General features: G+C 34.7%; 1 protein-coding gene across 2 annotated transcripts in view; it reads left to right on the top strand.

Annotated features, from left to right (window-relative positions):
• The window catches only part of Uhrf2 (ubiquitin like with PHD and ring finger domains 2), a 78,693-nt gene extending 63,726 nt beyond the window's left edge, over positions 1-14,967 (top strand). For both annotated transcript variants that reach the window (XM_015492856.2, XM_015492855.2), the window contains 7 exons: positions 1,553-1,659; positions 5,422-5,584; positions 6,278-6,418; positions 8,752-8,848; positions 9,168-9,325; positions 12,704-12,802; positions 13,943-14,967. In XM_015492856.2, coding sequence (XP_015348342.1) covers positions 1,553-1,659; positions 5,422-5,584; positions 6,278-6,418; positions 8,752-8,848; positions 9,168-9,325; positions 12,704-12,802; positions 13,943-14,089 — 912 coding nt within the window. In that variant the 3' untranslated portion in view covers positions 14,090-14,967. The remainder of the gene's footprint in view (positions 1-1,552; positions 1,660-5,421; positions 5,585-6,277; positions 6,419-8,751; positions 8,849-9,167; positions 9,326-12,703; positions 12,803-13,942) is intronic.
• The last annotated feature ends 12,255 nt before the right edge of the window (positions 14,968-27,222 follow it).

Genomic DNA, 27,222 nt, shown 5'->3' with positions numbered 1-27,222 from the left:
TATTAGACCAACAAAAAGTGAATTCAAGGTTTGGGGGCCAGTAAAAACACTTTTAAAGGACAGGATTTTAGTTAGGCTTTTAATCCAAAGGGAAACAAATGAAAAGAGGGGTATAATTGACCTCAGCAAGTAAAAATTTAGTAGAGAAAATGAGAAAAACATCAGAAAAAAAAAACAATTAAAGTGATGTTTAGCTAATGTTGGTAGAATTAGTTATATGCTGCTGGGTGTGGTGGAGTATGCCTGTAATCCCAGTGACAGTGCCTTGGGAGGCAGAGGCAGGAGGATCATGAGTTTGAGACCAGCATTGGCAATTTAGCAAGATCCTGTTTCAAAAACGGGGCAGGGTCGGGGGGCTGGGATGTAGCCCAGTGGTAGAATAACCCTGGGTTCAATCCCTAGCAACCCCCCCCCCCAAAAAAAAGAAGTTGTGTATTGATGGTTACTTCAGTTACTTTTCTCAACTACTGATGGTTATTTTTTCTCAACTTATTTTGAGTTACCAAATCACCTAAAGACTTAGTAATACTGATCTAAATTTTTAGCATTACAGAAATAATTGTGTAGTTTGTTGATATAACATTTTCTTTTAGCATTTTCTTTTACATTTAGTAGATATTAAATACTGCTTTAATTTTCAAATTATTTTCCAAATTTTTTAGTAGTAGAATGAGTATTTTACCTAAATATATAGATGAACTCAAGAGTATGAAATGTAGAGAATGAATTATGCTATTAGAATTCTAATATGAAATTTTAAGATAAACTTGCCTCATAAAAATTTTTTAATGTCAACATTAGGATTTGAATATTTGTCACCAAATTTAGGTATGGTGTAGATGACAGCTATGAATTCAGTTATGGACTGTTTGTGAAAGTGGTACTGTCCTATGAAGAATATAAGGACTGAGGATGTAGCTCAGTGATAGAGCATTTGTCTAGCATGGGCAAGGCCTTGTGTTCAATCCCCAGCACCACAAAAATAAAAGCCAGATATGATGGCACATACCTCTAATCCCAGCTACTCAGAAAACGGAGACAGGAGGATTGTAAATTTGAGGCCAGCCGGGGTAATTTAGCAAGACCCTGTCTCAAGATAAAATAAAAAGGGCTGGGAGTCTAGCTCAGCGGAAGAGCATTTGTCTAGCATGTGTGAGGCCCTGAATTCAATACCCTGTATTGAGTGTGGGCATATAAACTAGTATTGATATGTTTATTAACACTGAATTAAATTAAATCTAATATTTCTAACTCATAAGACCCTGTCTTGTAACATTCTGAGGATTATTTGGCTACATATATATAGCTTGAGAATAGCCATGTTTGGAGATGTTGGAAGCTAGAACTAGAAAGTGAAACTAATTTAGATCAAGTGATATATCTTGAAGGTATATCACTTGATCTGAATTTTGCATTATTTTGATAGACCATGAGTTCAATATTGTGAACATGTCCATTCACAATATTCTAATTAAATGTTCTGACTCTAAAATGAGAATTTGTGAAATTATACTTGCATTTAATATCTTAATGTAAAAATCTTCTCCTGTAGGACCGAGGTGATGAATTCACATATACTGGAAGTGGTGGTAAAAATCTTGCTGGTAATAAAAGAATTGGTGCACCATCAGCTGATCAAACATTAACAAACATGAACAGGTACTGTTGTAAAGATGCTTAGAATTTGGATGTTGTATGAAAATTTGATTGTAGGATCGTAACTTGTAACTTATGCTGCAAGGCAGAATCGTAAATTAGGAATTAAAGAATTGAAATTAAAATTCCATCACCTGATTATATACTTATAAGCATCCTAATTTTTTTTCTAATTTATTTTTTTAATACTGTTAATTTTCAAAAGGCATAATTCCCAGTCTTGTTTAATACATGTGTTATACTTTTTTTTTTTAAAAAAGTCTATCTTTAAAGAAAAGGAAGATATATAATTTAAGTAAAAGTAAAAATGAGGCAGCTTGTTTACTGTGCCATAAGTTAAAAACAAAGTGATATGGGCTGGGGAAATAACTCAGTTGGTAGACTGCTTGCCTTGCATGCACAAAGCCCTGGGTTCAATCCTCAACACCACAAAATAATAATATTAATAATAGTAATAATAATAATAAATAAAGTGATGTTCTCTTCAACATAGATTTCTTTTAAATTGACAAACTTCCTTTTAGAGGAGACTCACTAATGTGAAATAGTGTTGTGATTAGGAGCCACATGTACATAAATGAAATATAAGATAAATCAGATCTGCACTCAAGCTTTTATGTTAATAAGTTGCCTTTTGAGTGTTATAAAAGAGAATCTTTGTTTGGTTACCAATGATCTTTTCAAAATAAATCTCCTTCAGGCATTACAAAAGAGCCACCTTGTGCTTACCTTTATTCTGTAGAAATATTAATGACATTCTGGCTCCCACGGAACATAAAATTTAATTTCACAATTTTTTTTTGTAAATGCATGCTAATATCAATGTTAAGAACAGATAAGTAACCCAAACCAACAGATAACAAAGATCACAGTATAACATGTCACTCTAAGTATTTGTGATCGTTTTATATAGTTAAAATTTTGTGTATTATCTAGTAAGAGTATTTTCACTGAATCTAAATCTCTTGGTTTTAAAAGCATCCCCTTAATTTCTAATTACCATGTGAAGTAGAGAATATACCAGTATGATTTCAAGACTTTACTGCATACTGAGTTACACAGAATCTCTGTTTTTGTGTCCTGTATATTATTTCTGACAGCAGGATTATTTTACTGAACCAGCAGAGAAGACGGGTCAGATTTGCTGGTGAAAAAAAAAAAAAAGCATTCCTGAGGCAGGAGTCCAAACCCTAGCTATATACCTTTTCCACCAAGAAGACAGTTCTTCAGGAGGAATGATCTTTAAAAAAGTTAAAAGTACTTTGACCTATTTTTGTCAATGAAAATATATCTTGGATGTTCAAAACGTCTTTTTAAAGTTGTCAGATCTGAAAATTATATTGTCCCGGTAATAATGAGACTATTTTACTTGTATGAAACTTCTTTCATCAGTACCCACACTTGTAATGTAGATCCCTTTCAAGTGTTTATACATACAAATCTAAACACTGTGAAAATCTCTTTAGAAAATAATTGACCCATTAAAATGTTTGCTATTAAAAGGGAAGTTATGAAAATGAAATATTAACTGAAGAAAATTTAGGGTTGACTTGCCACATAGACTTTAACATCCACTTGGCTACTTTAAACATTAAACTTTACACCATCTGACTAAAAAGACCTTTAGGGCAAAGAGACCTATGTCTTAGGAACACGAAAACTGGGATGAGAGGCCTTTAGGTTTGACCCATAGGTTGCTCTTTCCCAAATAGTATATGGTACAATTCCTTTATCTTTTGCTTCTCTGCTGAGAGAAAATTTAACATTTTTTTGCTTCTGAAAAGTTTACCCCTAGTTCTTCCCAACTCTTTCACTTTAAGGAACTAAAGAAGGTAGCAAGGCAACCTGGCCATCCTTTATCAGGGAATTTAGAAGCAAATGATTGGGGGAGCTACAGATAGAGTAATGGAAGAGCTTTGTTGTTGTTTTGCCTAGTTTCATCCTTTAGACACTTCTTACATTATTGAATGACTTTTGCGCTTACCTGAAGCCAGAACTGAGTCCACAGTTCCAGTCAATGGTGGCAGTAATTATGAGTGAAGACTCCTTGAGCTTTAAAGTATGTCTCTCATTGAAATGAGGTGGTAATTACCCTCCCCCTTTAAGAAAATGAAATATACTTTTTAATTTTTTTTCAATCAGTCATTGAACCTAAGGGCACTCATCCACTGAGCCACATCCCCCACTATTTTCATTATTTTGAAACGGAGTCTCACTAAGTTGCTTAGGGCCTTACTAAATTGCTGAATCTGGCTTTGAACTTGCAATCCTCCTGCCTCAGTCTCCCAAGCTGCTGGGATTACAGGCATGGGCCACTGCACCCAGCCAAAGTATGTATATCTTGATAGGTATTTCATAAGTAAGATATAAATACTAGCCCTAGAGTTAATGGCTATATTTTCTTCTACCTCCCAAAGTTGTTTTTTATTTTATTTAGAGACAGCATCTCACTGAGTTGCTTAGCACCTTGCTTTTTGCTGAGGCTGGCTTTGAACTCGTGATCCTCCTGTCTCAGCCTCCCAAGCTGCTGGGATTACAGGTGTGCGCCACCACACCTGGCTACCTACCAAAGTTTTAAAGTATCTACCTCCCTTTTTGATAAAAAAGATAATTTGGTAAGCTTTATTTTGACTACTGCTATAAAAGTTGTTTTTAAAAACAAAATACTTCAAGCTATCTGACCACAGCTATAAAAGTTGTTTTTAAAAACAAAATACTTTAAGCTTGTTTACTTTAAATATATAACTGTGATCAAGTGGTTCCTTTTCAACAGGTTAGTCATAGTCTTAACATTTACTTTTTTGAGACTACATAAAAGAACCTTGCCCTGAAAAAGTATTTTGTATAATATCCGATTTGATCAGATTGGGAATACTTTTTTTTTTCCTAAGCCTTATGTGTTCTCAGTGTTTTCTTGTCACTTAAGTTAGGAAGTAGGTATCTCAGAGGAGAATACTGGTTTTAAACAAATTGTGCTATTTTTGGTAGGACTGGGTTCTCCCAAGAAAAGTCTTCTAACATCTGATTACCTCATTGATTTTTTTTTTTTTTTTATTACTACCTGAGTACACACACTAAAAAGTTTGGTTAAGTCAGATGCTCACTCCAGCTCAGTGTTCCTCCCTGTCTATATGTCATTAGTAACTGGTAGTGATCTCAAATAGTCAGAAATTCTTAGTATCATGATATAGCACAAGTGTTTTGATTCTTCAGTCTTATTTAAATTTATCTTTCTGTGAAGACCTTTGAAGAATATTCTCTTATTTGTTCTTAATATCCCTTAAACTTTCAGGATTCTCTTGTCTGGAAAGTGGAAAGTACCTTACCTTGTTGGCAAATTAATTTTCCTGGATTTCTTTCTAATTATTCCAGCAATTTGCTATACTCCCTTATCAAAAAAAGATTAAAACAATCACTTGCTTTAGTTTTCCAACATTCTCCCTTCCTTCAACAAACGTTATTTAAAGAAAATTCCATGTATTTTTAGTTGTTTTCTATTATACGTGGCACAGATGTTGTTACTTTCAGAAGAACCCTACAGGCTATATGAGAACCAATCCCCTGGCTTGGGGGTGACATCAGAAAACTGATTTGTCTTCTCTGCTGGTAGGGGAAAGCTAAATCCTATTATCTAGAATAATATGGAAAGAATCATAGAATCTTAACCATCAGGTAAGGCATAATTCACCTTTTAATGGAGCTAATGACTCGATTATATACATGAAGAAAGATTACTTGGTATAAAGACTTTGTTTTATTTTTTAGGGCATTGGCCCTAAACTGTGATGCTCCATTGGATGATAAAATTGGAGCAGAGTCTCGGAATTGGAGAGCTGGTAAGCCAGTCAGAGTGATACGCAGTTTTAAAGGGAGGAAGATCAGCAAATATGCTCCTGAAGAAGGCAACAGATATGATGGCATTTATAAGGTGCTCTATCTGGCATGACATCTTATTAGTCATTCTTCCTGGGCTTTCAAGACAGGGTTGCCACAGGGAATTAAAATGGATGGGCTAAGGGAAAAAGTGGGAATAGTGTTGGTATTTCTACTTTTTCTGGAAATTTAACAGATGCACAAAGTGAACTCTTAACTCTAATACTTTAAAAAAAATTTAAAAAGTTATTTGAAGTTTCTAAGTGCAGTTATTTTGGGTTAAGATCTTTTAAATAAGTATGTATTTTCTATGATAAACTTTTAAATAATTTGCCCATTATAAATCTTGATTCTCATATCTTTTCAGAATGCTTTTAATTTTAATGATTAATAGATTTTCAAAGCAGAACACATTATAATATTAAAATAGAATTGTATTCTTTGTTTAAAATTAGAGGCATCAATTGCCACCATTATTATCTACTTAATATGCAAAATTCACTGAATGAGCATAATTTTGTTAATATATTAAATTTATAGCAATGTTTTCAAACATTAGAACTATCTTAATAGAAGACAAGGTCAAAACAATATTTTAGTGAATATTCTTGATTATTTACTATTCTTACAGCAAAGCAAGTATCTTATGAAGTTGCACTTAATTCTGGAAAGTTTACTTAAACCACTGATATAATTATAAATAAGCCTAAACTTAATCTCAATCTTGTACTGAAATATTATGATGTAGGTGGTGAAATACTGGCCAGAGATTTCGTCCAGCCATGGATTCTTGGTTTGGCGTTATCTTTTAAGAAGAGATGATGTTGAACCTGCTCCTTGGACCTCAGAAGGAATAGAACGATCAAGGAGATTGTGTCTGCGTTTACAGGTTAGATTACATTTGACTAGGATACTTTTGTTCATAAAAATGTATACCTCTATACTATCTATCTGCCTAACAGTGGATATAACTCATATAGCAATTGATCGGTGGAATATAAGGGGTGAGGAATAAGGTCATGCAATTATACAGATGCAAAAGGAGTAAGAAGGTATCATCCTAATTGTCAAACTACCCTAGGACCAAGGGTTGTGCTTGGGAAAAACTGATCTTGTCAATGCAAAATGAAATATTTCCAATTGGATTTGGAGACAATTTGAAGTATAAAAAAAAGAGATTCATGAAATTTTGGTTTAGGAAGTCTTGAGTCCAGATATTTATTCTAGAGGGCATAGGGGGTATATCTCTGGCAGGGGAAGGGTGGGGAGGTGGCTTTTAAGAGTGTTCTGCTTTTTACCCTTCTCACTTTTCCTCACCCCTTTTCTCTCTTCCCCTGCAAAGCTGCTTCCTGCCCTGCCATCATTTTTAGTGCTTTGCCTTTTTTTCCCCTTTGCCCATGTTCAGCTGCTAACCCATAAAAGACTTTGTTGGTTTTGTGTGCATACTGGATGGTATGAATGCATTCCCCTTTCACTGCCTGTATACCCTAGACTTTGTCCCTAACACTGATGTCAGAGCATGGTTTGAGTTTATCCCCATCATTCCCCATTGTCGTGCTTCCTGTAGAGACTGCCAGCTTTGTCATTTCCCCTGGCTCTGCCCACACTGCATGTGTAGGGGCTGAACTATGGGCAAGTGTCTGACCACCCATGCAGGTGAGTGTGTGTCTTCTAGTGCAAGTCTGTTTCTGTTTTTGTTCTTTTTAAATACATAGGATTATTTAAATGAGATCCACCAGCTGCTTAACTAATCACCAAAATAATTATTTTTATAACTAAATATACAAATCCATTTTCAAAAGATTTTTTCAAGCCAGAACGTGGTGCCCACGCCTATAATCCCCTCAGCGTAAGAGGCTGAGGCAGGAGAATTGCAAGCTCAAAAGCCAGCCTCAGCAACTTAGTGAAACCTTGTCTCTAAATAAAAAAGGGCTGGGGATGTGGCTTAGTGGATGAGTGCCCCTAGGTTCAATCCCTGGTACAAAAAAAAAAAAAAAAAGATTTTTTTAGATCCCAGTGTTCAGAGCATTGTTCTAGATAGGTTCAATTTGAAACTGTGAGCAGAAGCATGTAAGCCCATTTACTATAGTGAATGAGTAACATCATTGATTAGGACATAAATGCATGGATCTTTAAACAAGAGCATTCTCACAAAAGTCTGTTCCACCTGCCCCACCTCTAACCCATGAAAAAGGTCATCATAAAACATAAGGGTACTTAGAACAAGGTGAGGCAGATAATAACTGCTCACTAAATGGTAGCTAATATCTGCAAAAAAACCCATAAGGGTAATAGATAGAATTTATCCCTTAAACTCTCTTAGGTGGCTTTATGTATAAAGCACCAATTAAAAATAAAAAACCAGGGCTGGGGTTGCGGCTCAGTGGCAGAGTGCTTGCCTAGCATGTGTGAGGCACTGGGTTGGATCCTCAGCACCACATGAAAATAAATAAATGAAGATATTATGCCCATATACAATTTAAAAATATTTTTAAAAATAAAATTAAGAATTAGTGAAAGGAAGACCAGTAGAGTAGAGAAAGGAGAATAGGGGAAGGGAAAGTGAAATGGCCCACCAGGGACTGAAATGGAGTAAATTAAATTACATGCATGTATGATTATGTCAAAATGAACCTAACTATTATGTGTAACTATAATGTACTAATAAAAGCATTTTTTTTAAAGTCTGTTATGTGGTAGAAAATTGAATAATTTACATTTTATAAAAGCTTTCTCTATCTCCGTACCTAATTTTGGAAGATGAGAAATTTGTCCCTTAATTTTCTATTTTAGATTGACTCCACAGTTTGGTATAATACATCTATCTGATTACTGTCTGTTGTGTTCTATGGTTGCTCTTCACTTTACCTTATCTAGATTCTTCTTTTCTTAAACTTCTCAAACTACATAGACATAACTTAAGATTTTTTGTTTCTTAGATCTGAAAGTAAGATTATATTATTATATATTATATTATATATTATATTATAAAATGGAATGTTTTAGCAGTAAAAGCTACATAGTTTTATACTGGATTGGGGATTTTACTACTCTTCTATCCTTTGAAATTTTCTTTTTTAATTGTGTATCTCCTTTGTGTGAATTCTTAAAATTTGTGGAAGTATAGACCACCTCCCTTAAAATTTCTCACTGGGATCTAGAGTCTCCCTTCTCTGTGAGGCTTAAGTCTTTGTTGTCCTTTTCACCCTCCACCACCATCAGTATCCAGCAGGTTACCCTTCAGATAAAGAAGGGAAGAAGACTAAAGGGCAGTCAAAGAAGCAGGCCAACAAAGCTACAAAAAGACCAGCCTCAGATGGTAAGCAATGATTGCAGAGTATATATCCTATTAACATACATTTTAATATTGGAAATCTTGAGAGAATCATAAGAAATTAAAAGAAAAGGGTTTTTGTTGTTTGGGGGGAGATGGATCTTTTCATACATTTTAATAGTGTCAGAGCCATAACAGAAGCAATTATGGTATCCTAAATGCTAAAAAGTCAGATGCTGCTTTATGTGGGTATCTTCCTTCTAAATATTGCTGGTACTCATTAACTCTTTTTTAACTGGTTCTATTTAATAGTTTTAAACAGAACTGTGAATGTCTGCTGACATTTTTTTTTTAATAAATATAGATGAGTGTCCAAGTGCCTCTAAAGTGTTCAAAGCATCAGATTCAGCAGAAGCTGTCGAGGCTTTTCAACTCACCCCTCAACAGCAGCACTTAATTAGAGAAGACTGTCAAAACCAAAAGCTATGGGATGAAGTGCTTGCATCTCTTGTGGAAGGACCAGTATGTACAGTTTTTTTTTAAACAAGAATGTTCTACTATTAACAACTAATGAAAAGTAATTTCCTTATGAAGTATGATTTTTCTCAAGCCAGTCAAAATTGACTTCTATTCAGTTTTATCATTCAGTGTCACCACTTTTCAGAAATATCACAGGCAATAAGTTTAAACCTCTTACAGTTTGGATTTTTATTTCTGTATGTGTGAAAATAATAATTTACATTGAGGTACTACTATTCCTGGGAATAATTTTCAGTTGTGAAACAGTCAGCTGAATCTAAAATTCACCAGGAAAGTTTTTGTTACAGTTCAGTTATCCAGTAGCATATCTCTTAAGCAATTTGCAAAACACATGTGTTCAACTTAGGGATAAAATGAACCAGAATTATTTAAATATTTTACGTTTTTAAATTTTTTCCCCTCTGTTTGGTATTCATAAAATTTTAAAATAAAAAGAATTACAAGGTTAATGTTTGGATTGCATATTCAGCTGTGTTCTACAAATGAAGCTTAAAAAAAATTCCCAAAGTTGGAGACTTCAAATATAAATAATCAGTTCTTTCCTATTTGCTTTTATTGTGTTATTAATTTTGCTTATAAATGTGATCAGCTATTAGATATTGACCTCTTGTTTTTTACAATACAGTTAGGTTTTTTTTCCCCTTTTCAAAGTATTGTGATGTGCAGATATTGTGGGTAAACTCTAATTAAAACTTTATCTTATCATCTTTTAGTAATTTCTTCCTTCTAGCATTCCCTTTATTTTTCTCATTGCATTAGCTAGAAATTCTCATGTCTGAAGTGGAGTTATCTCTGTACTTTTTGTCTAGAGTTGAAGGAAACTATAAGGGTTTTTGTGTTGCATTTTGTTAGGGAGATAGTTGACATTATTATATTAAGAATCTTCCTTATAACTAATTAGAACAAATTTTAAAATTTTAAAAAATATAGAAAAAAAATCTTCCTAATATCTTTTTATATTGTTAGAAAGTGAAGTTTAGTGAAACTTATCAAAAACTCTTTAGATTTACATTGGAATCATCATTCTCTTTGCTTGTAAATGTGATATGTTGGGTTACCCTTGATAAAATGAGTCATGTTTGGAAGACACAGGAAAGTGATTTTACTCTCTGAGAAGTAAAAAAGAAGTTTGCTTTCTAGCTCAGAGACTCAGGCATACTATAACTGTTAGATGCATTTTCACTTAGGATACAGAAATCAGTTGTTAATCAGTGTCTAATTATTCTCTTATTGGGGAGGATACATCTGGTTAGTGATAATTCAGGTGAGTCTCCAATATGGGGGTATGTAGGGGACAAAGTAGCAGATACAGAGGGAGCAAAAGTCACCTGAGGACATGTGAAATTCTCTTCCCTGTGGGTATTGTCCTGCATATGACAAGATCTGACCTACTTAGGTCAGATTAATATGACCTTGCTGCTAGTGATTACTCTGGACATCTATGTAATGTTACCCTGGACACGTTTCATATCTATTCTCTTCAGATAAACCAGAAGCATATTTAATAAGCCAGGAAAACAAGTTGTAAGCCAATGATGACTTTTATATAAATATATGTGTATACATTTCTGACCAAATTCCCTCTATGATTGACAGCTACAACTACTCAGTAATTTCCTCTTGCTACTCTCTTGTGTATATACTGCTGACTGAAGTTCTGTCTATACTACTTAAATATACTGGACTTGTGTCTATAGGACTTTACATACATACTGTCTCTGACCAGAAGTCTCTCCTTTGCTATATTCATGTGTCTCATTCATTTATATACTTCTTCATGCAAATGTTATACCCTCGGAGGAGCCTTCTCCACCTACCCTTTTCTAAAACAGCTTCTCTTGAATTTTTTGCTTTAACTTGCTTTGTTTTCTCAGTATCCACTATCTGAAATTAATTTATTTTTTGTCTCTTCTTCTATAGGAATGTAAGTTTCATTAGAACAGATACTTTTTTTTTGTCTGCTCTTTAACAGGAATGTAAGTTCCATTAGAGAAGAAGCTTTTTATTATCACTATGTAGATGAGTATCTAGCATGTTATGAAACCTCAAAATATCTATATTATATACCCATATTTTAGACACTATGGAGGTAGAGGTACCAGGAAAATATCAGTCACTAACAAAGTAGCTTGTCAAAGAGAGGAGGGTGCCTGGTATAACCAAGTTTGGGTATTTTTAACACCTCTCCCTAAGTGCCATATTCCTTTAGTGAATTTATTATTCACTTTCATAATCCATGTTAACATATCAATATCAAGGCATCTTTTGAAATGTGATACTTTTTAAAATTCTTATAAATTCTACTTTTTCTATTTATAAAAAAGAAAGACATAAAAATACTCCCTTACTACCAAAAGTAATTGACTGGAAGATCATCCTTATAACTATTCAAAAAATGCCTTTTTTTCTCCTAGTTAAAAATAAAATAAGCAGGGTAAAATGGAACCAGTAATAGCTTCTGAAGATATAGGGTATCCATTTGATCGTGTTTGCTTTAGATGGCTCTATTTTTTATAATCTTATCCCACTTCAGGTAAACATTAGCAATAGGAAAAAAATAAGATTTGGGAATTGAGGCAAAATATTACAGAAAATTTTAGAAAAATAAACATGTTGACACTTTGTGACATAGATACTACTAATTATTATTACCTAGTGTTTTCTTTTTAATCTTCAAAAAAATGAAGTTTTATAACAACAAAAAAAATTGACTAGATAATGCCTTTCATATACTAGAATGCTGATGGATAAAAAGATCAATATGTAATAACTTTGAGACAAGCTACCCATAAATTTTTGGTTGTTTCTTTTGTTGTTGTTTGCAGTGCTGAGCATTGAACCTAGAGCCTTCTGCATGATAGGCAAGTGCTCTACCACTAAGCTACAACCCCAGCTCCTGTTTTGTTTTTGCTTTTGTTTTTTAGGTGAAAAATAGTTATCCCTGGAATATGAGATTTAGTGGGACTTGGGGGTTTCTTCAATTTCTTTCATATGTTTGCTTGTTTTAATTAAAATTACTGCTTGGAGCTAGGCACCGTGGCATATGCCCGTAATTACAGCTTCTTTGGAGGCTGAGACATGAAGATTGTGAGTTCAAAGCTGGCCTCAGCAACTTAGCAAGGCCCTAGGCAACTCAGCGAGACCTTGTCTCTAAATAAAATATAGGGGCTCGGGATGTGGCTCAGTGGTGAAACACTCCTGGGTTCAATCCTCAGTACCAAAAAGAAAAAAATTAGAACTTGGTTTTCTTAATAGAAAACATATTAAATGTGGAAACATTTTTTCCTCCTGATAATTTAGAATTCCTTCAGTATATTATGAACTGATAACCTTTTTTTCTTCCCCTTGGGTACCATGTAGAATTTTCTGAAAAAATTGGAACAGTCTTTTATGTGTGTTTGCTGCCAGGAGCTAGTTTACCAGCCTGTGACAACTGAGTGCTTCCACAATGTCTGTAAAGTAAGTAGAATTCCCCTCTCACTTTACCTTGATAGGGCTGAAAGAACACTAAACTGTATACCTGCTTTAGCACATGAAGAAGCATTTTTTCATGAAGGAGAATAGGAACGTTACCTGTTAAGAATGTTAAGGAACATTACCAGTTAAGAAGCATTTAATTACATCTTTATAGTAATTTAAGGTAATAATAATTTTAATATATTAACATATTATTTGAAATAAAATAATTCTAATATAATAATATACAAATATATTTTAATAATATAATACTAATATATTATTTGAGGTATTCTACTATTTTTGGAATTATTGAAGAGGGATTGAAATGGAAAAGAAACTAAGTATCATTGCTCCTTTCTATGTAATGGCTTATATATGTTTTATATATTATAGTGCAAACTAAAATGATTTCATGCACTTAATTTTTAAAAATTTTAAATAGTTTCATATACATAATACTAAAATCTAAAAAGCATCCTGTTTCTGTAGGATGTTCAAATGAATTGAGTATTGTGTTATCAGTGTGGTATAAAAGGAAAATTTGAATTTTAGTCAAGCCAAAGTTGGAATCTTGTTTACTGATTGATGGTTTTGTACCCTGACCTAATTTCAGAACTTCAGTTTCCTTTGTAAAATGGAAACAAACCTCCTTCAAATGTTATTGTACCTGACCTTGTGTTAATTCTCTATTTTTAGTACAGCTAAATATATTTTTGGAAGATCCTTTATATGTAAAGCAACTTGATGAAATACGTAATTTAGTTTTAAGCAAGAGAATTCCAAAAATTTTTTTTCCTTCTTTAGGGCTCTCTCAGAAAAAAACAAGACTAAAATCCAACATAAAATATTAGACTAATTGAACCATACATACTCTCTAACACCATTATTTTACTAAATAAAGAAACTGAAACACAGAATAGTTAAATCATTTACCTAAAGTCTCACAATGTGTGTCAGGTGGAACTAAAGTCATGACTATAGTGCAGATTCAGGCCTTGATGGCTGTTTGTATATTTCTCTTGTTAACAAAAATTAAACTTCAGATTTCTGTTTAAAAGCCTAAGATGGTGAGTTCATACTTGACCCTCTGATGGAATTGTGTGTGTATGTGTGTGGTTCTTTTTTTTTTTTTTACTTTAGGATTGCTTACAGCGTTCTTTTAAAGCCCAAGTTTTCTCTTGCCCTGCTTGTCGGCATGATCTTGGCCAGAATTACATCATGATTCCCAATGAGATTCTTCAGACTCTACTTGACCTTTTCTTCCCTGGATACAGCAAAGGACGATGATCTACCTACTTCTGTGTTATTCCTGGTAGCTTCTTGGACAATAAAGAATCTAAACTGGTTGGGGAGGGTGGAAGCAGTGGTGGACCATTTCTCTCACGTTCTGAAGCAGCTATTCCTCTTTCCTACATAGCCATCACCTTGTGTGTAGTAAGAGGCCCATTTCTCAGCTGTCTTTTAAATATCAAAAGGTAGTTCCTGTCAGTAACAACTAGTTTAATGAGTTAAAAAGTCAAAGCTTCAGCTCTAGTTGATATCCAAGTTTGATTTATTTTGCAACTACCTCAGGACAGAAAAGATTTATGGGGATTTTAAAAATCATTGAATAATTAGTTAAATGAGATTTTAGCTACACACTGCCTCCCAAATATTAGTTGTGCCTGGTTATTGTAATTTGATTTTACAGAAAAGGAGATGACACTTGAGATTCTTGGAATGAATGCAGCTTCTGTATTATGCATACTACTTTTTTTAAATGTCTTTTCCTCCATTACAAGTGTGTGTTTTGCAAAGAAAGTTCATTTTTTAGCCCATTTTGTGAGCTCCATTGTGCTTTTTTTCCTGGTGTTTTATGCAAGTTGACTACTAATGACTAATGAGAACAATATGAATGCATTGTTGCTGCATTAAGTGTAATGTGGTGTGGTTTTGCAATTAAAAGAGGTATTCTGATGTTCTAGTTGTAAATGTTCATAAAAAGCCACTTCTGTACTAGTCAAACTGCTTTTAGTGAGTCTCACCAGTGTTTTTACATCTGCAGAGTATTGAGGGCTGCGCTAACTTTTGAGAGGTTTGAAATCGCTTCATATTGTGATCCTAAATTTTATATTCACTATATTCCTTTAAAGTATACCTTAATAAATATTTTATGATCAGAAAAACGTTCATTTTGCTTTACTTTTCTACATTTTTCTGGCTTATATTAGGGTTTTTAAGGATCAATTATTTCCAGAGATTTTTGTTAGGTGTCTTTATTGAAACAGACTTTTTTTTTTTTAAACCCTGAATTTGATAATGAGAACTAGAATGAAGTCTTAAGCACTAAGGACAAATTTCATCCTCACCGATTTTTTTTTTTATTCTTACTAAAAATGGGAAATTTTTCAAAATAAGAACACAGTGACTATTCTTTTATCTGTTACTCCTATCTTTTGTTCACCTCTAATATAATGAGTGCTTATTTCAGACATGAATATTTTAAAACATTGTACTACTCGTTATACTGTTGTATTTTCATCAGAGAAAATTTTAGATGCAATTGAGTAAGTTTTCTCACCCCTAGAGTCATAGATACATATATCTATAAATAGATATAGCTATAGATAGATAGATAGATAGATAACCAACATTTATTGAATATTTAATCTCTGATAGTTACTTGTACATTTTTATGTGTATTTGTTTGACCCTACAAAACAACTCTAAGAGGCAGGTATTATTACACCCATTTTTGGATGAACCTCAGTGGCATGGTGAAATTAAATAACTTGCCAAAGGTTATAATATGCCAAATAAGTGGCAGAACTGTGCTGTAAGCTACATAGACTCCACTACATAGACTCTCACCCTTGAATATATAACATACTAGTTTCATTGCTTTCCTGCATTCAATTAAATTCAAAACTGGGTTCTGAGAAACACTTATAGCATAGTGATTAGGAGATGACAATGATTCCAACATTGGTAAGTTATCCCCAAATTTGTGAAGAATCAAGTTTAATTAGAGCCTTCTTAGATTAAAAGTGAGTCATTAAGTTGTATTATCAGTGCTGCATTCCTTCCAGCATAGGCCATATTAAATGAAGGGTGGGAAATATCCCCAAGTTTCAGCTATTTAAACTAGTTTAAACTGATGCTTTTGTTAGCAAAATAACTAAATCTCATAGTTATATGTTTTCTTAATTGTGCTATTATAACATGACAGAATAGGAGAAAAGGCTGCTTATAGCTTAACACATTCGTAAGTACCAAGAATGGCCCAAAGGTAAGATGTGTGTGTGTGTGAGAAAGCTTTTTAATTTTTTCTTTTTACATAAATACTGTAGTTTGTGCTTACGGACTTTTAAGAAGAAAAACCACAATACTATTGTCACACATTTTTTTATATTTATTTTTTAGTTTTCAGTGGGCACAACATCTTTATTTTATTTGTATGTGGTGCTGAGGATCGAACCCAGAACCCCGCGCATGCCAGGCGAGCGTGCTACTGCTTGAGCCACATCCCCAGCGCCATATTGTCACACATTTTTAAAAAATAAACTAATTTCTTTACATCATCCAGTATCTAGTAAATTTTCCAATTTCCTTTGTCGCGAGTGTTGGGTATTTTATTTTTAGTTGGTTTGTCTGAATTAGGGATCCAAATAAAGACCTCACATTGTGATTGCTGTCACTTAAGTATTTTTAAATCTATATATGTCCCCTTAATATTTATCCTCTTAAATCTTTTTTTTCTCTCTTTATTTACCATTTATACTTTGCATGTTGAAATTGAGTTGGTTCTGAAATGCTTCTGAACAAATAGATTTAGGTGAGGTAGCCTTTTGGTGTAGCTTAAATGTTTATCTTTATTTTCTGTGAATTGGTAGTAGAATTAAATCATGATCTGATTTGGATTTGACTTTGGGGAGGGGGTAAACTTTATAGGTTGTATAGTTGTCCTTCAGGAGATATAATATCTGAGGGTCGGTAAGGCTTAAGTTTGAAAGATGAGCTTTAAAAATAATCTGGAATTTAATACACTTAGTTTATCAGACATACACGCGCACGCGCGCACACACACATACACATACACACACACACGACAGTTTAGCTAAAAGAAAGGGCCTTACCTCTTTACTTATGGCTCTGGATTTCACTATATAGCTTGCTTTACAAGAACTGGGTAGAGTTCTATTCTGCCTTGCCCATTGCCTGCTATTTTCTCATTAAGGATCAAACCTTTCCCCAGAATTAAGCTTAATGGTCCATTTACCCCTAACATACATTGAAAGAGTTACTCTTGCTTGCCCACTGAATTCTTGATCCCCACAACTGGACTTTAAGAATGCCTGAATGGACCTGATATCTAGTAACCTGGTTTAATATGATCCTATATTGGGAGAGTGGAGGTGGGGAGATTAACCAAAAAAACTTAAATACCAGTCACTGGATATAAGAAATTGAAAACTACTCAGAAGGACCAAGCAGACAGATGACTGCGGAAAAACTGAATGAAAGAATAGGGCTGGAGATGTAGCTCAGAGGTAAGAACACTTGTCTTGCATGTGTGAGGTTCTGGGTTCAATCCCCAGCACCAATGGGGAAAAGAAGAAAAAAAAAGTTTTACAACTATATCCTAAAGTATGAAGTTGTATTGATAGAGTAAAAACAAGCTATGTGAAGAGTAATTTGAGAATAAGATTCTCTGAACTAAACATGATTGTATAAATAAATGCAACAGACAAAACAGAATGGATATTGCCAAAACTTGAATGTATTGCCAAGTAATTTGTTGCATATGGATATGCCACAGTTTATCTGTTCATCTACTGATTGATATTTGGGTTGTTTCCAGGAGTTTGCTATTATGAATAAAGCTGCTATGAACCATCATATGTAAGTCCTTGGAAAATAGTTTGACAGTTTCTCTAAAAATTAAATATGCACTTACCATACAACTCATCCATTTCACTAATAGTTATTTACTCAGAAAAATAAAGACATATGTTCAAAGTGATTTATGCTATTGTATATTCATGCCAGCAGTGTTTGAGAATTCTGGTTGCCTCATTCTTGGTTTTATCATTTCTTCTAATTTTTAATCATTCTAGAGAGAATGTAGAGAAAGCAAGAGATGAGTGAATTAAATATTGGTCACAGGAGTGGATTGTGGTAGTCATTTGCTCAAGTATTTTTGAAGTGTTGTTCAAATATTTCTGGATCTGAAGCATACATGATAGGATTATACTTCCTAGTCTTCTTGTGTTTGGGTAGGGCCATGTGACTGGCTGGCAAATATTATAGTTTGGATCTTTTAAAAAAAAAATTTTAGTATGTTCAATAGTAACATGCCCCTTAAAGTTTGTATGAAGTTACTCTGAAAACCACATTCGTGACAAGTTTTTACATTTGTCAAAGGTAATTTTGCTTAAAACGCTGTCGTTGTTATACTTACTTGGTTTTATTAATTTACATGCATGCTTATTTACCATATGGCTAAGCAGGTCTTCTGGATCATTTGTTTTATGTTGACACAAATACTGTTCATTACAACTATTCTGAAAATGTAGAGTTCGCTCACACCAATAGAGGTGAACGCTAAAGTGGGCTTCTGCAATGTGCTGAGGTTCTCAAAAATTACTGTCCTATAATTACAGTTTACAAATGTAGGGATCTTCTTCATGTAGTTTTGCATGTTTAATCAGAGGCATGTTCATACAGAAGCTTTCCTTGTATACTCAGCACACATTTGAATCAGTATGTTTGTGCTGCAATTCATATGCTGTTATAAATCAGAAAAAAAAAATGTTTACTGTTGAATTCACAAAGTTCACCTTTATAGAGGCCACTGCTATAAGATCTTAGTAAAGGCCATTTCTGCTGGGCAGTCACATTCAGAGCTTGTCTCTTGTCAAGAAATTTACAAAGTTTAGTGATTTTTTTTTTTATCAGTTTGTTCTTGGAGATTCTCGGGGGAATTGTCTTCTGTCAATATGTCATCATCCTCAGAAATCACATATATTTTGAAACAATTGGGACATCTTCAGCAATTTGAACTTTGAGTTTGCTGGTTGATTGATTTGGATGAGTCACACTCTTCATCCCAAATTTCTACATTAGATTTTTTGCCTCACTCCACACCTGCTCTGCACACCTCCTAGTGTGGATCTTGAATCCACTCCAAAGGTCTATATGTTGAAGTCTTGGCCCCAGCCCATAGCTCTATAGGGAGGTGGTGGAACCTTTGGAAAGTGGGGTCTAAGAGAAGGAAGTTGAGGTCACTAGAAGCATGCTGTTGAAGGGTATATTGGGACGCCTTTTTCCTTTCTGGCCACTATGAGAGAAATAGCCCTCTTCTGCCGCACACTCCTACCATGATGTACTGTGCTACTCAGGCCCAAAGCAACAGGGCCAAGTGGCTATGAACTGAAAGCTCTGAAATTATGATCCAAAATAAACCTTTTCCATTGTTAGTCACTTGATGGTCTCAGATATTTTGTCACAGTAACAGAAATCTAACATGGAAAATTGGCACCAAGAATGGTATTATTACTGTGACTATTCCTGATGATATGGTTTAGAAGCTTTTGGCATTAGTTTGTGGAAGAGTATGGAAAAGTTTGGAGAAGTGAGCTAGAGGAAGCCTAGAATGCAGTACAAGGAGCTTAATAGGTGATTCTAATAAGGACTTAAAAAAAAAACAGAATGCTGATAGAAATTGAGACAGTAAAGGTAATGCTCATGAAGTTTCATAATGCAAATAGACTCGATTGGAAATTGCACTAAAGGCCATCCTTTTTACACTGGCAAACAATTTGGATACAATTGTATTTGTATACTGAGACTTTGTGGAGCAGAGTTGAAAGGTGATAGACTAGTTTATCCAGTGGAGGAATTTGCAAGTCAGCAAACTATGCAGGCAGTGATATGGGTACTACTGGATGGTTTTCAGCCAAACATGCTGTAAGTATCAGGAGCAAGGGAAACAGCACAAGACTTTGGAAAACTTTCAGATAACTATAAAAGGAGTATGCTCAAAGGTGCTTCCAAGGATGTGAAGTTGCCCAAGAGGTTAACATCATTAAGATTGCAACTACTTTGCACCAGGACAATAGGAAACATACCTTGAAGCCATCTCAGCAGTTCTCACTATTTAAATGAAAGTATAAACTCATTGCTACTTCTTCAGGACTGCCTAGGGAATTGTTTGCCCAATGAGTCATTTTATTTCTCAGAGGTTGTTAGTCTTGATTCAAGCAGCCTAGGTACAGCACAGAGCTTGGTGTCATCCTTGTGATATTGGTTTTGTGCGCATGCAGAATGCAAGACTTAATGGGGTCATAACTTTCACCAAGGTCTCAAAATTTCATTTAAAGTCTATACAGTGTGTGGTAGGGTCAGAGTTCTTGAAATCAGCATCTGACATAGTGACACATGAAGCTGTGGGTGAATCTAAAGCTGCAGGGGAGACTCCAGGAAGTTAGAGATGTCAAGGGAAGCTGTAAATCAAGAGAGTGGCCCTATGTGGGTGGCAGCCAGCAAGGCCATAGGGGCAGGGCTGCCCAACCTTGGGAACCCACATTCTGCCACAGTGTTTCCTGGGTGCCAGACATGGAGACTTAGGAACTAATGTCCCCCGCCCACCACCACCACCGGTTTCTATCTCACTTTGGTATGATCCTTCCCTTCTGTGTCTGTCCCTCCCTTTTAGAATGGGAATGTTTACCCTGTGCCTGTCCCATCATTGTAGCATTGTTGTTTTGTTTTAATAGGGGCTTACAGCTAAGAGTTTGCCCTGAGTTTTAGAAGAGACTTTGGACTGTGACTTTTGAGCAGTGCTATTTTTTAAATTAAATTATTTATTCTCATTTGTTATATATGATGGCAGAATGCAATTCATATTACACATATGGAGCACAATTTTTCAAGTCTCTGGCTGTACACAAAGTATTTTCACATCATTCGTGTCTTCATACATGTATTTAGGGTAATGATGTTCATCTCATTCCACCATCTTTCCTAACCCCGTGGTTCCTCCCTTCTCCTCCCTCCCCTTTGCCCTATCTAAAGTTCCTTCATTCCTCTTGTGTTCCCTCCCCCCATTGCCATTATGAGTCAGCATCTTCATGTCAAAGAAAACATTTGTTGAGCAGTGCTATTTTTGAGCTGTTAAGACTTTGGCAACTCTTCTAGATGGACTGAATGCATTGTGCATTGTGAAATGCACCTTTGGGAGCCAAAGGTGGAATATTGTAGTTTGGATCTTAAATGTCCCACAGTGGTCCATGTGCTTGTCCCCAGCCCATGGCACTGTTAAAAGGTAGTGGAACCATTATGACATGGAACTTAGTGGAAGAAAGATCTTTGGGGGCATCCCTTTGAGGAAGATATTGTAACACCAGCTTCTCCTCTCTTGGTTTCCCAGTCACCATGAAATGAGCAGCTTTCTTCAGTACATGCTCCTGCTAGGATATACTGCATTGCAATAAGCCAACTGACATAAACTAAAAACTCTTAAACTTTGAGCCAAAATAAACTTTCTCTCCTTGTAAGTTATTTATCTCAGATATTTTGTCACAGGGATAGAAAGCTAACACAGCCCGTAACTTGTGAGCAAAAATGCCATGTGTCATTTTAATCAGAGCATTTCATTGCCCTCCAGAGTTTCTCTTCCATGGAGACCAGTAGCTCTGCAGGTTAGACTTTTCTATTAGCTTGGATCACAGAATGAGAATGATAAAACCCCAATCCAACTTGTGGTGGACGTGCAACATGAGAAGTAAAAAAATTTTCAAACCCATGAAATTTTTTATTATTTGCACAGCATGATCTAGGTTTATTCTTACAGAAAAATTCCTTAGTCATCTATAAATATAGAATTATACATTAATTTGTCTTAATTTTCTACCTAGGATTTTCATTGTTTTTAAACTAAGTCTTGGAATATCTAAGTCAATTGACTATGAGCAGTTGAACATGTGGAAGGCACTCTCTAAGGTGGCCTCAATGATTTCCACTTCTTGGTTGTCATGTCTGCTCTAATATACTCCTCTTAAGTATAGGTTGGACTTAGATTCTTTTTAAATTATTAGAATGCAGCAGAAATAACAGGATGTCACTTCCAAGGTTACCACTGGTTTCCAGTTTGGATGCCCAGTCTCTCTTGATTTGGAGGAAGCCAGCTGCCATATTATGAGCTGCTATATGGAGAGGGACGTGTGGCAAGAAACTTATGTCTCCTCCACCTTCAGCAAGCCCTTCAGCCTACCAAAAACCACACAAGTTGAGACTTCAGCACTTTATTGCAACCTTGTGAAAGACCTTCAGCCACAGGTACCAGAAACAGATAATGAATGCTGCTGTTTTTTTTTTTTTTTTTTCATTCTTCTTTTTGTGTTGTTTTAATTCACTAAGTTTTAGGATAATTTGTTAAGCAGCAAAAGATAAGTAATACAAATAGGGTGACCTTAAATACCAGTTTGCCCAGGACAAATCCAATTTGCACTTTTTACTCCAAATGGTTATGAACATTCCCTTTTCCTCTTTATTTTTTTCCCCTTTTCCTCTTTAAAACATCCCAGATACGATAAGATTGGCTCTATTGCTAGACTTAGTTGAGATTTTGATATAAAGAATTCACTTATTTCTGAAATATTCTTTCCCTACCACAGCCAAGGTTTTTTAAATTCATTGGTAGCCTTTTCTTCTTGAAAATATATTCTTAAAAATTCTAGTCCATTATAATGAGAAATGATAACTGGCAGAAAGTCCAGCAATCTAGTGGATATGTTACCTGGAAATTCTTTGTCTCCAAGCAGCTTCTAACTAAATCTCTGCCAGATTCCTAGATGAAATTTTTGAGGTGCCCCTTATTTCATACACAACAACCCTTTATTCTACCTCCCTGGAAGATTGTGAACAATACTTTCTGGTTGGTGTCTACTTAAGAAATCTCATAGGGCTGGGGTTGTGAACAGTATGTATGTCCTCCCAAAACAATGTCTTTCTAAAACACTTCAGCTATATTGTTCCCTCAATTCACATTTTAAAACTTTAAAAACTTCATGTTTTAGATTAATGACTAGGGTTACAAAAACAATAGAGTTCCCATGTACTTTTTACCCAGCTTTCCCCAATAATAGCATCTTATATAATCATAGTAAGTTGTCCAAACTAGGAAATTGGCAAAGACACAATATTAACTAAGGTTTTTGCATGAATTCATTTTGAGTGTATGTGTAGTTCTATGAAACTTTATTACATATATAGATTCCTGTAACCACTCAATATTCCATCATCATTAAACAGTTCCCCTTTTACTACCCCTTTAGAGCCATACCCTAACCTTAACTCATGACAGTCATTAGTTTGTTCACCATTGCTATAATTTTGTCATTTTGAGAATGATAATAAATGGAATCACACAATACGTACCTTTTTGAGGTTGGCTTTTTCTCACAGCATGACAGCCGTGACATCCATCTAAGTTATTACATGCATCAAATAGTTTCATTTTTTCTTAGTTGTAGATGGACACCTTTTTAATATATATTTTATAATTGTAATTAGACACAATACCTTTATTTACTTTTATGTGGTGCTGATGATTGAACCCAGAGCCCACGTGCAAGGCGAGCACTCTACTGTTGAGCCACAACCCCAATCCAGACACAATACCTTTTTATCTTACTTATTTATTTTTATATGGTGTTAAGGATCAAATTCAGGGTGTCGCAAGTGCTACGCAAGTGCTCTACCACTGAGCTACAACCCCAGCCCAGTTTCATTTCTGTTTATTGTTAGGTAGTGTTCTAGGTTTTTCATCCATCCACCCATTTAAGGACTTAGGTATTGTTTCTAGGTTTTGTCTGTTATAAACAAGGCTATTGAATATTCATATACAGATTCTTGCATTTACATAAGTTTTCACAGTGTTGTATGATAGGTATGTGTATAACTTTATAAGAAACTGCCAAACTATTTCCCAGAAGGGCTGTACCATTTTACATTCCTGTCAGCAATATGAGAGATCCAATTGTGCATTCTTACCAGCACTTTTTTTTTTTTTTAGTTGTAGATTTTTATGTGATGCTGAGGATTGAACCTAGTGTCTCACATGTGCTAGGCAAACACTACCACTGAGCCATAACCCCAGCCCCTCTATTGTTATTTTAGCTATTCTAATAGATGTGTACTGGTATCTCATTATGACTTTATTTTGTATTTCCCAAATAGCTAATGTTTAATTATATTTTCATGTACTTAGTTGCCATTTATGTATCCATGAAGTATCTATTGAAGCCTTTGGCCTACTTTCTGATCAGATTTTTTCCTTACTGTTTAGAGTTCTTTCTCTAGGTGAATACTAGTTTTTTATTAGATATTTGATTTGCAGCTAATTTTTCCTGTCCTATTATGTTCTTATCATCTTACCAGGCTATTTCACACAGGAAAAGATTTTAATTATAATACAGTCTCTAATTTATCAATTTGTGATTTTATGGATTATACTTCTGGTATCAAACATAACTTTTAAAATTCTAGAAGAAAATAATAACTTGTACCTAGATATTTTCCCTTGCAATTACTCTTTCCAAAATTGATTTTTCCAAGTTCATTTTCTTTTTGCCTCAAAAGCTTATGTGAGACAATGTAAGAAAGTTTAGAGGTGAAATGATTAGATTATGAGAGTCTTAAACTAATCACAGCATTTATCCCCTGATAAGGGATTAACTGGATGGTAACTGTAGGCAAGTAGGGTGTGCCGAAGAGGTAGGTCGTTGGGGGCATACCTTTGAGGTTATATCCCTGGTGAAGAACTCTAGAGCTTCCTGGTGCCATGTCCTGAGCTACTTTGTCCCATACTCTTCTGCCATGATGTTCTGCCTCCCCTCAGGCCTAGAGTGATGGAGTCGGACATCTGTGGATTGAGATCTCTGGAACTATGAGTACCAAATTAACTTTTCCTCCTCTAAAATTGTTCTTGTCAGGTCTTTTGGTTATGGCAGTGAAGAAACTGACACACAGTTCAGAGTGCATTTTCTCGCCCACTTTTACAGGCTAGACAGTTTAGTTTTCAAAGTCCTTGGGTCTGCCCAGGACTTCCTACAAAGATTTTATATATATATTTGTTTTTAGTTGAACACAATATCTTTATTTTATTTATTTATTTATTTATTTTTATGTGGTGCTGAGGATCAAACCCAGAGCCTCACACATGCTAGGCAAGCAATCTACCACTGACCAAAACCCCAGCCCCCTACAAAGATTTAAAGAATCCTTTTCTCAAGTTCCTTTCTCTCCATTTTCCTCCTTCAACCTATAGTTAGGATTGGTAGAGAGCTGCCACTTTGCAGATGGTCACTCAGTATAGGACAAGGATGGTCTACAGGGCCTTACTCCACAGTCTCAGCCAGACTCAGTGATAAGGGGAATGGGTATTTCCACCCCCACCCCCACCCCCTCCCCATGGTATTTACCTAGAATAGGGAGAATAATCAAATAGACTTTTTCCTACTGAGTCACCTTTTTCCCATTCCTTTGGAATGCTCAGCTGATAAAGAAAAGTAACATCTATGCCATGTTCTAAGCCTGTTTGGTTTGTGTTTAAAATATAGAAAATGACATTCATAACAAACCCTGTACAGTACTGATCATTGTTAACATTGAATTTCTTATGCAACTTCTATTTTTTTGTAGTGCTAGAGATCTAACCCAGGTCCTTGCAAATGATAGGCAAGTGCTCTGTCACTGGAATACATCCTCAGCCCCTATGCTTTATTTCTTAAAAGGACAAAATAATACAAGTAAAGTTGATGAGCTTGTCATGCTTCCCATTCCCTTCTAGAAATTATCATAACTATTTTTTTGTTTTAGATATACATGACAGTAAGGGTGTATTTTGATATATACACACATGGGCTACAAACCATTATGATATTGTTCCTGTTATCGTGGTTGAACATGATATGAGTTGCATTGGTCGTGTATTCATATATCATGACCTTATTGATGCCTTTTCAGCTTATTGTTTGCATGTACACATAGATAAGGATGCATGCAGGTAGCTATAAACAATTTAACTATTATGATGAAAATTTATACCAATGACATTATATATATTCTGAACTGGCTCATTCAGCTTTACCCTTTAGTCTTCTCTTTTAATAGGTATATTTAATCTCTTTACATTTTAAACATTATTTCCCATATTTAGTATTTGGAATGTTTTTAAAAAGCCATTATATTTTTAAATTATGAACTTAATTTACGTAAGTTTTAATCTCAATGATTTATTCATCTGTGAATACTTTTTATTGGGTCTTTTTAATTATATATAACATTAAGGTTCATTTTGACAAAATTATAAATATCCAGAATATAATTTGTTCTAATTCAGTCTCAGTACTTACCCTTTCTTCTTCCCTCCCTCTACTGATCTGCTATTTATAGCTTATTTTTTAATGTCTTGTGGATATACATGAGATTCACTGTTATATATTCATTTTATGTTCATAGGAAAATTAGATCAGTATATAAGTGTACTTTTTCCCCCACATGCTCACCAACATTTATTATTGATATTCATGATAACTGCCATTCTAAATAGAGATGAAATATCAATGTAGTTTTAATTTGCAACTCCCTAATTGCTAGATATGTTGAACATTTTTTCATATATTTGTTGATCATTTGTATTTCCTTTGAGAAGTGTCTCTTTAGTTTTTTTGCCAATTTATTGATTGGGTTACTTGGGTTTTTTTAGTGCTAAGTTTTCTGAGTTCTTTATATATTCTGGATATTAATGCCCTGAGGAACAGGTGGCAAAGATTTTCTCCCATTCTGTAGGCTCTTTCTTCGTGTTTTTCAATTGTTTCCTTTGCTGTGCAGTAAAATTATACTCCAGAGCTATAATAACAAAAACAGCATGGTACTGGTATGAAAACCAATGGAACAGAAGATAGAGACAAACCCACATGTATACAGTTATCTGATACTAGGCAAAGGTGCCAAAAACATTTACTGGAGAAAACATAGTCTTTTTTAAAAATGGTGCTGGCAATACAGAAATCCATATATAGAAGAATGAAATTTAACCCCTAACTCTCACCCTATGTAAAGGTCAACTCAAGAGGCTGGGATTATGGCTCAGTGGCAGCGCACTTGTGTGGCATGTGTGAGGCACTGGGTTCAAACCTCAGCACCACATAAATATGTTTTGTCTATTTCTTCATTCATTGTTTCGTATTGAGCACTTTAAGATGTTTTGTACCTTGAGACCTTTTGGTGACATTCTATGAACAGGAAATTTTCTCAATCTTTGTAGGTTTGAAAATGCCTTTAGATTTTACACTGGTTTTTAATAATTGGTTGGGTTTACAATTCTGTATTGCTAGCGTCTTGTATTCTGGCAGGTATTGTTGAAAAAAATGGTT

Source organism: Marmota marmota, unplaced genomic scaffold (genome assembly GCF_001458135.2).
Source record: "Marmota marmota marmota unplaced genomic scaffold, marMar, whole genome shotgun sequence".
Lineage (NCBI taxonomy): Eukaryota > Metazoa > Chordata > Mammalia > Rodentia > Sciuridae > Marmota > Marmota marmota.
This window is presented reverse-complemented; position numbering and strand designations above follow the sequence as displayed.